The sequence below is a fragment of the Leptidea sinapis genome, chromosome 25 (genome assembly GCF_905404315.1).
Source record: "Leptidea sinapis chromosome 25, ilLepSina1.1, whole genome shotgun sequence".
In the NCBI taxonomy this organism is placed as follows: Eukaryota; Metazoa; Arthropoda; class Insecta; order Lepidoptera; family Pieridae; genus Leptidea; species Leptidea sinapis.
In genome coordinates this window covers 10830604-10847230 of record NC_066289.1, presented here as the reverse complement: position 1 = coordinate 10847230, position 16627 = coordinate 10830604, and the positions used below count along the sequence as shown (strand labels likewise).

The 16627-nt window shown below is 35.7% G+C and overlaps 1 protein-coding gene across 1 annotated transcript in view; it reads left to right on the top strand.

The window, feature by feature from the left end:
• The window catches only part of LOC126972186 (follistatin-A), a 73096-nt gene that overhangs the window by 33250 nt on the left and 23219 nt on the right, over positions 1–16627 (top strand). The window contains exons 2-3 of the mRNA XM_050818813.1: positions 5296–5487; positions 8919–9128. Of these exons, the coding sequence (XP_050674770.1) occupies positions 5296–5487; positions 8919–9128 (402 nt within the window). The remainder of the gene's footprint in view (positions 1–5295; positions 5488–8918; positions 9129–16627) is intronic.

Here is a 16627-nt window from a genome sequence, read left to right as displayed (position 1 = left end):
AAAAAAAGGGTTCAAATCCTATTTTATTAATTTTCAGACACAGATTACTACACAGTCTAATTAGCTTTAGACTGGTTTGTCAGTATCTTTCCATCTATACGAGTACAGGTAAACGTGATAAAAATGTTGGGTCAGTCGAATAATGATACTATTAATTACACTTTTTCCATACTATATTATTGATTTATTCATCAAAATACTTCTAAAAGCCAAGGAGCATCCAATCATGAGTAGGTAAGGATTAAAACGCGTGTAATTGTCACTTGGTTTTAGCGTGAGTTTTTGAGTAAAAGTTATTTAGTTATTAAAAGTATTTTAATATAATTTTATTTAACCCGACGTTCCGTGACGTTTTCAGGGAGACTGATCTTTATTTAACCAAAGTTTGCAAAAAAAACTATTGACTGCAAAACTAAAGTGGCAGTGGGCAGAACACGCAGCTCAACCAGATTCGCCGGAAAAGATTGGACAGGGCAGCGTAAGGCCAATCATCATCTTTGCGGGAGGCCTTTGTCCAGCAGTAGGACGTCTTCTGATATGATGATGGTGATGGCAGAAAAAGACCCCAAGTGTAGTACCCAGCTAACCAAATTGTCTGTGCAAATAAACCGCCAACTGGTGAAATAAATTTAAATGTTAAAAAAGCAATATTGACTTCAAACCAGCTTGCTCAATTCCTGTCCAAAACCCTTTGCGATATGCATTATTTAATGCAAGCTATTTTTTGTTTAACCTACGTATTCTTGATCAGGAAAAAAAAATATAAGCTCGATAAATAATATCACAATGAAAATTAATACTGACAGCCCTAATCCCACATAAGCATCGGCCCGAAACAAACCAAAATATGACTGGGACCAGTTACATTCAAGTTATCTCAAGAGCCCTAAGTAAATATCAATGGAATTTATGAAGGTAAGTATAATAAGATTATATTTTTATATTTTTTTTCAATGGTATGATTATTATAAACAGTAAAGAACGTAAGATAAAGTAATATATTTTGATTCCATACCAAACTCCCTACAACTTTTTAATTCAAAATTTAATTCAAATCATCTCTAAATATTATTTCTCAAAGATCATCGCATCAAATCCATCAAACACCTTTTTTAAAGCTTAGGTTTGCCTCTATAGACGAAAAATATCCAAATATTTTTAAACTCCTTGACTATAAGATACCAGCGTATAGACGAACAAAGCGTGCGGGAGTGAAGAAAAGCTCTAACAGCGAAAGATTGAAAAGGAACAGGCACCTAGCTATCTTAACACTAGGAATACCAGTGAGGGGCTCCTTTGCACAAGATACCGGCTGGATTATAGATACCACAACGGCGCCTATTTCTGCCGTGAAGCAGTAATGTGTAAACATTATTGTGTTTCGGTCTGAAGGGCGCCCTAGTTTGTAAAATTACTGGGCAAATGAGACAACATCTCGTCTCAAGGTGACGAGCGCATTTTTAGTGCAGCTCAGTATTTTTAGGTTTTTCAAGAATCCTGAGCGGTAATGGGCAAGGCGTATCAGTTACCATCAACTGAACGTCCTGCTTGTCTCGTCCCTTATTTTCATAAAAATATAGAAAAAATCCCAAATTTAAAATAAAAATAGATTTTTTTTTTACAATAAAGCTGTTTTAAACTCATTTATACACAGTAATGATGACGGCGACAGAACACACACTTAATCATGGATTACGTATTGATAAACTTTCCTTCCATTACCAAAGAATATATAATTGTACAACTTTACAAGTACAATTACTAATAGATCCCATCATCAGCAGCTTCTTACAACTGAGGAACGTCATGACATTTGCCAAAAGTTGTTCCAATATGTTATGTTATTGTCAGTCCCTATCTATATATCTATCATAATAATCTATCTAATCTTCTTAATATATATAAATTTTGTGTCACGTTGTTTGTCCGCGATGGACTCCGAAACTAATGAACGGATTTAAATGGGGATTACTTCATGGAGTGCAGTTTAGTCCGACTTGAGAGATAGGATAGTTTTATTTCGATTTGGGACCCATAATTATTTTTATTTCCAAAATGTATTTGTTTTGTATGGACATATTTTCTTACTCACGGTTTGACAGTTCTGCTGTGAAACAATTTCATTTTAACAACAGGGTGCATATTTTAGTAAGAAAGAAGAAAGAGAAATATTATTGACAAATTCATAAAAATCAGTATTTTATTTATTGAGTACAGAACAACGTCTGTCCGGTAAGCTAGTGGCAAATAAATATATTAGTATTCTATTCTAATCTGAATAGAAATTCAGATTTTTTTGTGATGGTATCAATCTGGAAATTTCTTCTAAATATACCCTTCCGAATAAAATAAAATACGGGCCATAAACGATAAGTCACAAACATAAAAAACTACCTAACTTATTTTTTTTTTCAAATTACAATTACGAGCCATTGTCAAATATTGTATCTAATTTAGTTTTTCACCTTCATTAATACATTTCCCTCGTTCTACCAAAATGTCTATTTTTAAACTCTATTCCTTTTTTTTTTGCGCCATTTATTGGCCTGCACGGTTTGTGCGTCAGCCATCTCTATTCCTTTTCTGTCACAGATTATTTATTTTAAATTTATTTGCTGATTCATTAAAAATATTTACAACTGTTACAATTTCAAGCCTTTTTTGCGTCGTAACAGCGAGAAGTAAAAAATCTCATCTAAAACATCGGATGTATTAAGCTCTTGTCAGTTAGTTGAGTCTTTCTTTGTTTATTTTTGTGGAAAGCTACAATTTATATCTAACAACAAAAGACTTAATGATACATTTCTCTTTGTAGTATAGCTATTGTAGAATTCTATTTCTCTCTCCGTATCAATACTCACACGTACTCACCGTACTTGAACTCTCGAAGTGTACTATAGATTATTGACGTTATAAGTTCCCCTTTACATTTCCTATTTCATTGTTCGATTAATCGTAACCGTTTATTATTCTTTTGTTTCCGTCTCATTCACGCTGCTATTTATTAAGATGAATTGTTCCATCATGTTAAAGATCTGAATATCGTTTATATCGTCCATTTTGCGCACGATTTCGTCTTCATGCAATTCGTATATACTAAAAAAAATCTCTCATTTTCTCAAAATCTTCAAATTTACTATCTAAATACTAATTTTAATCATTATTAATTTATTTATCAACTAGATATACAATGATGTCTGTTCCTACTTACAATTTTTACATTTCTTATGTGTAATCACATTAACACCGTACCTTTTTTCGTTAATGTTTTATAGTTATCATGGACTTAAATATAAGTAATAAGTAAGAAAGTAAACATCTTTATTTGCGAAAATTGTCAACAAATTTTTTACAGATATGCAATAGATATGAACAATTAACATTGTATGAATAAAAGAAAAAATAACAATATAAATAGTAAAAAACAATAAAAAAGAGATTAGAATGCAATACAAACATGGAAGGATAGTTTTGAATGTATTTAGATTTATGACAAATGAAGCGATTCGCAAAAAGGAAAATTCTCAGCAAACGTTAGGATGTATATTCCAAGCACTGATATTATGAACTTCCTAGATTTTTAACTCCCCGCTAATAAAATTGAAAATTTTCGAAAATACGGGGAGTTATTGGTTTTACTCCGTTTTTTGAAAATCGAGTTTTCATCAGACCTCGACGTTTTAAGGTCCTAGGAAGCTTCCCTGGTCCGTACGTCTGTATGTATGTGTGTGTGTGTGTGTATGTATGGATGTATGTAAAGCTCTTATTACTTTTGAACGGCTCGACCGATTTCATCGCGGTTGGCACCATTCATGGCTTTTATAATAAAGTCCCAGCCACTGTTCAGGCCAAAAAAAATGCCTCTGTCGTAAATCCTATTACTCCACAGCTGAATATCTAAGTGATCGGACAGCCTGGGACTAGATTATGATGATTTTATAGCAGTAGCAATGAAAGTACAATATTGTATATTTTTATTAAAAAGAGCGCAAAAAAGAATGCTGGGAGAGTTTCTTGCGCCGATTCTTCTCTCTAAGAGCGCCATTTGTTTCCGAAGCGGTAGTAGTATCTAGTAAATTAGAAATGACATCAAAAAGAATTCTAAAGGAATCAATTTTGAGAAAATAAATGCCTTTTATGCCTTTTATTCGAAAGAGCCAATTAACCAAACTTAGATTTAGAATATAATACGGACCGATTCGGACCGGTAGATTGTAGGAAATCTCAAAAATATATGAATATTTATTTTCATATGTGATTTTTTTGAAATAACTTTAAAACTGCTTTTCCAATCGAAACTAATTAGCACTTAACATCAAAAAAAGCACGTCGTTCGCCACAAAGCCGGTCAAAATCGATTGATCCTTCATGAGTTTTCGTTAACGAAAGAAAACCGAAAAAGTGATTTTTCAGAATTACTTCGAAATTCCGAGTTCGATCAATTGAAACTCAAAAAAACTGCGTCGAGTGCCACCAACCGCTTGAAAATGAGTTCATTCATTCAAAAGTAATTGCTGTTTGAAAATTCAAAAAACGGTGTTTTATTAAACTTTTTGCAGACTATTGTGCTCGAAGAGCTCTATATCGTCATGAAGTACAATTTAAAGCTTGTAGTTATGGAATTAGCGGGAAGTTCCAGGGATGTCCTTTAGGGTTAACCGTTTTCCTAATTTTCTTTTTCGTGCAAACTACCGTAGCAATACTGTGTGAGAATATAATTATAATATATAAATATTTATCGTATCCTATTACCAACAAAACTCAAAATTTAATAAATTTATAAATCTTTAAAGAAAAGATATATCAAATAGTGATGTACACACGCATTTACGTACATCCGCACTAGCATACGTGTATATTGTATAAGAAAAATATATAAAATTCATATCTTAATATATATAAATAATGTGACACGTTGTTTGTCCACGATGGACTCCCAAACTAATGAACGGATTTTAATGGGCATGGAGCGCAGTTTGGTCCAACTTGAGAGATAGGATAGTTTTATTTCGATGTGGGACCCATAATTATTTTTATTTTCAATATTTCTATTGGATGGACATATTTTCTATGAGAGAATTTAGTGACGCATGGTGTGACAGTTCCGCTGTGAAACAATTTCATTAAAACAACAGGGAGCATTTTTACGAAATAATCCTTGATGTTTTGAAATATTATTGGCAAATTCCTATAAAACAGTTTTTTTTTTATTATTTACAGAACAACGTCTGTCGGGGCAGGTAGTAGAAAATAATATAGATCAAATACTATAGTGTGTTGTCTGTTTGTCTGCAGCCGGGATCTGCTGGTCTGGGATGGACCGCGGCGGCCGCTGCAGCTCAGTGGCTGCTCTGCGAGTGGGTCGCGCGGAGTGTTGCGGGGCCGGAGCGAGGGCACCCGCCGCCTGGAGCCCTAGAGACCTCGACAGCGGGGAGATCTTTTTTTATAAGGCGTTATCAGGAGGGGTTCCTTGTACTGCGTGTGCTGGTAAACATTATGTTAAACACTTTTTCTTAGATCATTATAGTACTTGTACTATTACATACTCTTTGCGTCTAGATAGACTATGACAGCTGTGAAAACGTCGAACTAACATGTATTTTGAGAAATGCACGCACCCTACCACAAAGTGTCATAATGAGTAACAGTAATAAAGAATCACTCCGGCTCCTTTGCACAGGATGCCGTCTAGATTATGGGTACCACAACGGCGCCTTTTTCTGCCGTGAAGCATTAATGTTTTAACATTACTGTGTTTCGGTATGAAGGGCGCCGTAGCTAGTGAAATTACTGGGCAATTGAGACGAGGCTTGTCTCAAGGTGACGAGCGCAGTTGTAGTGCCACTCAGAATTTTTGAGGTTCTTCAAGAATCCTGATTGGCACTGCATTGTCATGGGCAGGGCGTATCAGTTACCATCAGCTGAACGTCCTGCTCGTCTCGCCCCTTATTTTTATAAAAAATAATAATATAATGTACAGAAGTTAGTACATCAGAATATAGTACGTTTGAACTATAGAGTATTTTATGTTGAAGAGCATAACAATAGCTTATTAAGGCCCATTCGCGGGGAAAGCTCTTTTCAAGATTTGAGAGCACAGACAATAATCCGCAAACTACTCCATTTACGGTTACTTAACTATGAGGCTAGGTCTCAAGCTGCTTGCCTATTATAATTACTATTATAAAGTGCAGGGAAATGAATGCACGTCGTGCCTATTTGTTGGGTCGGCTTTAATTGTAGTCTCGCGCTTTTGTTTGAAGATACCCCAACGTCAGAAGTGGGATATGAAAGGATATTATGGCCTCTTTCTTTAAAGGTTCATTGATAGTTTTGTTGTTAGAATTAATTCTTTGAAACAATTAGTAATTTATTCAAACAAAACAAATATTATATCTATACTTACAATACTGTGACTACATAAAATTAAAACTATTATTACGTGGAAGCGTACCGTATACTGGCAGCATTTCCGCGTTGGATAGCAAGGCTGATCCGTTGACCAAGATAGCTGCCAGTGCTTGGGTTTCCAGTAGCCTTATTGAGGCGCGAAGATAGTATTTTGAACATTCTCCGCCCTCTGAGCCCCAAGGGCCAAGTGCCTCTACTCCAAAAAGCACAAAGATGTATGACTCACTTAGACCAATATATTTGCGACGCTTGCCGTCTTCGGCAGTCGAAGCAGCAGTCCCAGCACCCACTGACGTAACTTGGACATGAAAAGGAGCCAGAGTGTCGATGCAAGTCACGTCCCACACCAGCGCCCTTCCCCGTGCCCAAGCCACCAGCGTCATTCCATCAGGACGCTTGCCATCGCGGCAGATAATACCATTTGGCTCTAAAACAGCTGGTATATTAAGAGCGGCAAATGCCCTGCGGATGACTTCATTAATGCTGGCGTGATGACTGATACGTCCTGCCGATTTTAGGCAGGATAACCCGTGCCTTAGAGCTTAGCTAATCTTAACATTAAGATTAACAATTAGTTAATCTTATAATCGGAAATATTGGTATTTCTGAGCTTTGATCATATTAAATCAGGGGTGCTCAAGCTTGAACTGCTGGCGATCTACCTCAAAATTGCTAGACTAGGATCGATTGACTCTGAGAGGCTTAAAGTATGTGTGATGAAGGATTGCCGTCTAGGTAGAACATCACGATGACATTAGTTTGCGCACAATAATATGCATTTTTTTTAGTCAAAGTAAGTGTTGGTCTGCTCTAAAATGTTAATGAAAAAACTCATAATTATTCAAAATTGTGAATTTATTGGTTCTAGTGTCTGAAGTTCTAAACTTAACTAAGGAGAGACTTTGGATGTTGAATATGCATGATACTGCATGTCCTGAGCATACTTTTCATAAGATGGTACGTAATTGCCAACCGTAAAACCTTAAATAAATCTATGAATAGTAGAACCATCGGATATCTTTCTCGAGATCGACTCAAAAAGCACTCAATCGACCGTTTGAGCAGCCCTGTATTAAATCGAAGGTAGTTGCTAGTTTTATAATACAGACATCAATCTCATTGTGAACGGCGCAGTGAAACGTTATTGGAGTTTTATATGTTTAATTTACTTCGTAAGTCTATTTTACTTTAGGTTAGGTGGCTCACCTGCTCGATACGTCACCTATTCCCAAATGAATTATTTTTCGATTTCCAAAATCGAAAAATAATTCATTTCGGTTAACGTTTAAATACTTGGAGAACCTTTATTCTGTTTTGTTCTGTCTTTAATTTAAATTTTACGATTTATTAGTTATTTATTTTCATTATTAAAGGTTTTGTAGAAAAACCGGTTTGCCGCGGTACTTTCAATCGCTATGTTACTTCACATAACGAAGTTATAGTTTGTGTTATATGAGCAATTTTGGGCGCTACTTTTTACTTTCTTGCTTTTAGGTTTGACATCCTTGTATCTTAGAATGTGGAGAGTAGAGTTTACCAGTGGGAGCCTCCTTTGCACAGGATGCTGGCTAGATTATGGGTACCATAACGGCGCTTATTTCTGCCGTGAATCAGTAATGTGTAAACATTACTGTGTTTCGGTCTGAAGGGCGCCGAGCTAGTGAAATTACTGTGCAAATGAGACTTAACATCTTATGTCTCAAGGTGATGAGCGCAGTTGTAGTGACGCTCAGTGTTTTTGGGTTTTTTCTAGAATCCTGAGCGGCACTGCATTGTAATGGGCAGGGCGTATCAATTACCATCATCTGAATGTCCTGCTCGTCTCGTCCCTTATTGTCATAAACAATTTAACTAATTATCAAAACAACTGGATCTTGCCTTATTCTGTAGCAGCTCTGATTAAGCGTGAGTTAGGAAATGAGTTCTTTGGTCAATTTGGTGGCTGATCTGATAATATATAATTAGATAAGTGATACAATAGTGTTAAGCATTTGATTCCTGTACGTAACTCACACATAGATTTTGTTTTATATTTTAGCTAGATACTCGTGAGAATCTGTAAATGGCTTTCCGTTACTTTATCATGTATCTTTTGTCACGTGTTCAGCTGTGGATTCTTCAATAAAATAAATAAATATAAATAAAATATATTGAAGTAGGCGTTACTTTGCGGAAATCCATAGTTATACAAATGATTTAAGTTTTCTTTAGTGTTAATTCCGCCAATATTTGTTTTTAAACAATTCGACACGTGTTTCGCCTCTACACGAGGCATCCTCAGGACGTGTTGTCTCGCCTAAATCTGGCACGAGACTGTCTCGTGTGTCGAATTGTTTAAAAACAAATATTGGCGGAATTAACACTAAAGAAAACTTAAATCATTTGTATAAATAAAAATAAAAAAAGGATAAAACGGTATGTGTGGGGTTGTATATCTGCATGCTATATAACCTACTTGCCAAGTTATTTATTGATGTAATAGTAATGTATGTTACGTGTACGGTCAGAATCGTGCGCGGGCGTGGCCTGCGGGTCGGGCCGCCGCTGTGCGGTGCGAGGCGGCCGCGCGAGGTGCGTGTGTGCGGCGAGCTGCCGCCGCGCCGGCGCCGTGTGCGGCAGCGACGGACGGACCTATCGCTCACTGTGCCGCCTGCGACGGAGAGCCTGCCGCCGCCCCGCCAAGCACCTCACGCTGGACTATCCTGGACCTTGCAGAGGTACTAGACCTACCTATCACTCATTTATTTATTTATTAGAAAAGGCTTACCAACTAGACATACAATTAATATTATGACTACTTATAATGTAACATTTCTTATATTTAATACTTGCATATCTAACATAGGTATGCACAGCGTTGCCTTCATTTATTATTGAAAGTTAAGTAATACTACTACAATATGTATGTTTACTATTACTAAAAACTATAATTATATACATCCAAATTATAAGGGTTCAAAAGCGTATTTTTTAAAATTGCCAAATGTATTAAAATTTATATCTATACTACTATTACTATGGACTTTACTGTTATATAATTTTAAAATAAGTTGGATAGTATAGTAGTATCACTCATGCTAATAATATTAAAAAGCGGCCAAGTGCAAGTCGGACTAGCCCATGAAGGCTTTGGTAACAGCATGCAACATAGAATAAAAGTTATAGATAATAGAAAGGAAAGTGATATTTAATTATTTAAATGGAAAAGGCAAAAAATCTTTACTCAAAATTCTTAGCTCTCATCATTTATACGTATTAAAAAAAACTACTTACTAGATCTCGTTCAAACCAATTTTCGGTGGAAGTTTACATGCTAATGTACATTATATATTTTTTTTAGTTTTATCATTCTCTTATTTTAGAAGTTAGGGGGGAGGACACATTTTACCACTTTGGATGTGTCTCTCGAGCAAACTATACAGTTTAGAAAAAAATATATATTAGAAACCGCAATAGGTCTCTTAGAGGTGGCAGGTTCAGAAGTGCATTTAGAGCTGTCCCCGGCGTAGACGTCATGGCTCCTGTTGTTATCGCGAATGCAGTTTTTTAAAGGCTGCCTAGCTTAGCAATAACGGTGTTTTGGTCAATTATTCTGCACCAGACCACAGAGAAATATGATGTAAGTGGTATTACAATGGCTGTGTACAGCCATGTTGGGCTTTAGGCCCCATTTTTGACCGACAAGACGACTAAGCCAAACTACTTAAGGCAAATTTTGCCTTTTACACAATACCATCCCCTTGGCTATTTCAGATAAGTTTCTTTCCAAAGTGAGCCCCAAATATTTTACCTAATGGTAAAATGGTATAGATTTATTATTCGGTCGCAGGGATATGATCCAACTTCCGCTTCGTACTAAAAGATACCAACCAGGACGGTTTTTTCAGCATTAACTACCAGTTCATTGTCTTGGCACCATTTGGATATTATATTAAGAGCTTTCTGTATAATCTATGAGATATTATGAGTATTTTCATTGTCGCCTCGAAACATTATCACTAGGTCATCAGCATAAACTTGAGCGTCGATACGAAGTTTATCTATTTTATAGAGAAGCTCATCAATGACAAGAGTCCATAGTATAGGCGTAATGACGTAATGACTCCTTGTGGACATCCTAAGGTCATAATATCCAAAGAGACTCCATGACTCAATCTTACAATCCTATTCGAGGGCATCGACTCAATCGTTTTGACGGTAGGCCCACGGTACTAGGATCATTGCATCAGCAATTTGTTTAACTTATTTATATTAGAGGCAACAAACGGGCAAGAGGCTCATGTGAGGGGAAGGGAGAGGCAACTGGCAGGCAAATATATTTAAGTCTCGATTTCAAAAGTTTATTCCGGTTCTCGTCAACGCTATCCCGGGACTTCTTGGCGCGGCCGGTGTAGTTAGCATACCTCGTTGTCATCATCAATGATATGGAGAAGTAACAGTGTAGAGGATAGCCTTGTGGGACACCAGTGTTTATAGGTTTTAAGTCGGAGCTTGCACTTACTATAATCAAAATGGCTGAACACTAACGGCCTAAAGTTATAACTGATGATAAACAAAGAAAATGCAAAATGCTTACATTATCGTTGACAACACTGTCAATACAATGATAATTCTGAAGTTTTCCTAATGACAGGCTGCCTTGCAAATAAACGCGGGAAACGTTATACGTCCGAACAAACCATTCGTAAGCAAAATATCTATTTGTAAACATTTTACGTATTCTTGGTTTATACTTAGTTATAACTTTATGCCAATTTTATTTGTAAGGCCATAAGATTATTTTTAACCATTACATTAGAATCGAACTCCGAACTTAAATAAAAACAACAAATTTGTTTTTCCTTTGATGTGTCCATACATAATTTCTATGAGAGAATTTATTGACGCACGGTTTGACAGTTCTGCTGTGAAACAATTTCATTACGACAGCAGGGTGCATATTTTACGAAGTAATTTTTGATGTTATGATATATTATTGACAAATTTATACAAAAACGTTATTTTATTTTTTATATACAGAACAACGTCTGTCGGGTCAGCTAGTGTGTAATAAATTTAACGGAGCGCAATTTACATGATAATCATATCCAATTGAAATCTTTGTTAGTCTCTAGCGATGTCGATTATAAATCATAATTACGCTATGTGTATCGTTATTGCCACGCGACGCGACTGTTTAATTATTATTCACATTATTAATAAGTCAGGCCGGTGAATGTTCTCGTAGCAACAACAACTTGCAGTCAATTTTACCAGAGTGAACGATAACATATTATTGATTTGATTGGTAAGATTCTTTCTGCTTGAGCTTCGAAGTTAATCCATCGAACAACATTAAATATTATCAATTTTGACCAGTAGAATTTAATATGATTTACTTATAGCCATGTCTAACCATTGGCCAGGCTGGTCCAAATTACCAGTAGTCAATGACCATTTAAATTCTTGTATAACCATTAACAGGTCTGGTCTGAATAAAATTAGCAACAATAGTTGAGGAGACCGCGTCTTCACCATTAATCATAGTCTTTTTACAAGTATAATGGTCTAATGTATAAATAAATATAATTATCTTAATAACCACTGTCAATCCACCCCTGAGCTCAGACTATTTCAAGTTCTGCCTTGCCTTTGTCAAGCCAGAAAGAGTTCAACAAATACATATCAAGATTTATGAACTTTAAGTTCTAGTCCCGCATCGTTCAATAATTCTTTGTTTTTTTTTTTAATTTAATTTGTGTAATTAATCCCAGAAGTGATCACTGTAAAATAAATAACAAATTGTTATCTTTATTAAGATTCCGAACTTAACTAGTAATTATAATACAAAGTTGTTAGTTGGTATGCACTAGATTTTCATCGACTTGTTTGTATGTGTATGAATTTTAGCAGTTAGTTTGATATTTTGAACACTATTGACAATAAAAAATGAAAATAATGTTTTTCATCAACTTATTCTTCTCAAAAATACAAAAATATTATTATTATTATTTTGAAATGTCAACAACTTGAATTTTTCAGGTAAACTCTAATAATCACCATAGTTTCAGTTCCTCGTTTAATATAGGCATATACCTATATAGGAATTTCAAGCGTGAGGCAATTTCGTGGTCTTCGCACGAGGGAAGGACAGGATTCGAAGGAATTGAGATCCATCAATAGAGCAAGTCAAAATAATTCAAGCCGGCCCATAGTCTATAAGGCGTGGGTCCGGCCACATTATATTGAGTATTGCTTTTATCTCTGGTCTTGTTAGCTCTAACGTCAGCTCAAACCATTTAACCACGTCCAACGCTGAGCTGCTCGAATCGTTTGGCATTCAGTCCTCTGTGCTCAGCGCGATCGCGCTTTACGTTGAGATGTTGTTTCGTTATACGATCACCGTGGTCCATTACTATCACATACCATCAGACGACCTACTCTTCCGTTAAAAAATATGTATTTACCAATTTATAAGTTTCACCTGATTCCTGCCGCCGAATTCCACCTTCGCACGACACGCCACAAATTAGGATATCATCTCCACCATCTGGATGTGTGGCGGTCCTTCACAGTGCGCTTTTCAAGGAGCTTTCTTCCACGTACTACAAAGGAAGCTCATTCCACAGCTTCCTTGTGCGGTGTTTCCGGGACGATACGACATTGGTAACCTCAAAAAAAGCACGCACCTTTAAGGCCAGCAACGCTCCTGTGATTCCTCTGGTGTTGCAAGAGAATGTGGGCGGCGGTGATCACTTAACACCGGGTGACCAGTACGCTCGTTTGTACTCTTTTTTCCATTAAAAAAAAATTACAAGTAAATTGATATAAATTGGTGGGTTACTAGATACTTTAAATAGTATGCAAGAATTAATCATTAAAATAATAATATTATTATTAAATAACAAGAATTGCCAACTCTAGTTCACTCTTGCTTACCTACTGTGCTTCTCGGAACTACAAGAACTACAAAATGTGGTTAACTGCCTCATCAAAGGTAAAGCCTTATTATGTGAGCGGTTAACCATGACGGCACTGTGAGCCGCCAAGTTTTGCTATCGGCTTAAAGCTATTTAATGAATATAATTGATGAAACGAGGAGATGGGCCAAGCGATCCAATTGATGCTAAGAGAAGACAAGCTGCAATTTCTTCATACAAATGCATTACCTCTATTTTTTTATGAAAATAAGGGACGAGACGAGCAGGACTTTTAGCTGATGGTAATGGATCTTCCGCTCAGGATTCTTGAAAAACCCAATAATTCTGAGCGGCACTGCAATTACGCTCGTCACCTTGAGACATAAGATGTTAAGTCTCATTTGCCCAGTAATTTCACTAGCTACGACGCCCTTCAGACCGTAACGCAATAAAGTTTACACATTACTGCTTCACGGCAGAAATAGGCGTCTTTGTGGTACCCATAAACTAACCGGCATCCTGTGCAAAGGAGCTTCTCACTGGTAATAGATGTATTTGCTCATAGACATAAAAATCTTGATAAGATGGTGCTAGAAGTGACGAGTTGCGTTAAACATATCGTTTTACAAGTGACTAATAAATCACATTTAAGACGAGGTTCTTAATATCAGAGCACCTCGTGCCGCGCCGGTGACTTTTTTTAAATAGGGAGTTAGAAAACAGATTATGAATTAAAATGAAATCTATTTATTGCGTCGAATACAGTATACAATATAGATCTTAAATTTATTGTAGTGTCTTCTAATCAGCTAATTTAAATCAGAATGCTAAAGTTTACTTAAAATATAAAATATCCATTATATTTATATTATGATTATATGACCGACTTATATCTATATGGTTCAATAAAAGTGAGTAAAAACTGAATGGATCACGGTTAAAGTTTACACACATAGGATATTAGCTGGATTAACACAGGATTTGTTTTATTACTGTACTGTCAACGCGAACGATGTTATTTGAATTTGTTTGTTTATGACGCCTTAAATACCCGATTACGGTGAAATTTTGATAAAGGGCACATTTTATGCCGAACTTTTAAAGAATTTCTAAGGGGCGATGTTAATTTACTCCAGACGAATTCGAGGGGATCAGCTAGTCTTAGTTAATATATCTATGACTGCAGGGCTACCACAGAAACCTAATACCAATTTCAAACCAATAAAATTTTAATTTGTTCGACTATCGCACTCATCACAGTATTGGATTATTACAAAGCTTACGGATTTTAATGAAACTAATTGTAATTACCCAAATTCGTTATTTAAGTGAAACTTTTATTACATCGTCTCAAACTTTTTCGTCTGTGTGTTGCATGTCGTTTGACGGTCGGGCGGCGCCTATAGTTCGCAGCAGCTGACCGTGTAGTATATAGACTATTACTCATTTGTGCCAGTGCTGGAGCACTGAAAATATAGCGTGGACGCTATTTTGTTTTTTTTTTGTCAGTGTTTAATGTAAATGTTGTTTTTAGTTAAATGTCTATAGTGTGAAAAAAAGTTTCACTTTTACCATGGTTTCATAAAACCACACAATCCTTTTTTATTGTTAATATTTGGCGTAATGCTATTTTAACAGCTCATTTTGGTTTTTGCATTGGATTTGAGTCGGTTTAAAACGATAGCGTTTGAGGTAATTTTTTTCACTAAGAATTGTTAGTTTCTCATTTTTATATTTAAGTTTTTAAGTAAAGATGGGACGTTTAGTTTTGATCTACTTACTTCAATCTGCGCTCAAGCGCAGGTCATAAGAAGAAGGCGAAACGAGCGTCAAATTATTAGTTTTGGCGACAAATCTTTTTCTAATCTGTTAGCGCTACCATTATCCATAGTTAAGGCGAAGGGTAAGCAGAAAACACGCAAACAAGGTGTTTTTAGACAAGTTTTGTGGTAAAAATATAGCATTTGGAGCTATGAACACTACTTAATCCTGTTACACATACTCTTAAGTCTTATTTGTAGGTTGCTAATGTTTGCTGTTGGTTATAGTTAACACTCCAGAGCCTTTTTGATCTACCTCTTTTCTTTGCAGTTAATCAAGTTTTTTTGCATGGCATAACATATTGGTTAGTACTACTCTCAGAAAAGTTATTTTTATAGCTTGTACAATATTTATTCAGATTAGTAATGAATAACGAGGATTGTTAGCATATAAACTGTTTGCACTTGTTAAAATGCTACGTTTTCCACACAAGAATTTTGAAAATATTGGTTTTGTTGTAGTCGATATGGCGGGCCTGCAGCCGTGAACTCATATCACTCAAGGTCGCTGGCATTTAGTGTCGCCTTAAGAGAGCTTTATAGAATAGGAGAACCTCAAAAATTGTAAATAGATAGATATAGATAAATCACCTAATGAATTTTAATAAGCTACATGACAACTTGCTGATTGATAAAGCCCTGGAATATCATCAATATATTTTCCTGACAAATAATTATAATCTTACAACAACAACTTTTCGTAATATTCTCAATAGAAAAGACATTAATCAGCTCACCAGAAGCACTTGTCAATGAAACACTATAATTATTAAACTCCAAGAAATCTGGTTTGTTTTATCACTAAGAGAAATCAACTAAATGGAGATGCTATTGATATATTGCAAGCGAATATGTTGAAATGAAAATGTCTTTGCTCATAAAGTTATTTTAATATGTACCTTCATTTTTTGTAATTATTGTTCACTTTGTTTGTTTTGCATGCTTAGTCATAGAAACCTAAGGTAATATTATATTGTATATTTATGTAAAATTCTCATGTAAATGATTTTATGTTAAATCTTATGAGAATAAATGTCTTTAAACCGAAAGTGAAGTACACTAATTGTACGCACTCAGACATAAAGTAAAATTTGCTCATAAACTAAACACTTTAAGATCTTATTGGTCGCAGTGAAACAGTAGCTACTAGTTACAACTTATTAAACATTCCTTAAACACCATACAAAATAAAACACTAAAATCTATTTTTACTGTAAATATTTTTTATGACAATAAGGGACGAGACGAGCAGTAAGTTCAGCTGATCCGCTCAGGATTCTTGAAAAATCCAAAAAATTCTGTGTGACACTACAATTACGCTCATCTCCTTGAGACATAAGATGTTAAGTCTCGTTTGCCCAATAATTTCACTAGCTACGGCGCCCTTCTGACCAAAACACAACAATGCTTACACATTACTGCTTCACGGCAGAAATAGGCGCAGTTGTGGTACCCAAAATCTAGCCGGCATCCTGTGCAAAGGAGCCTCCCACCGGT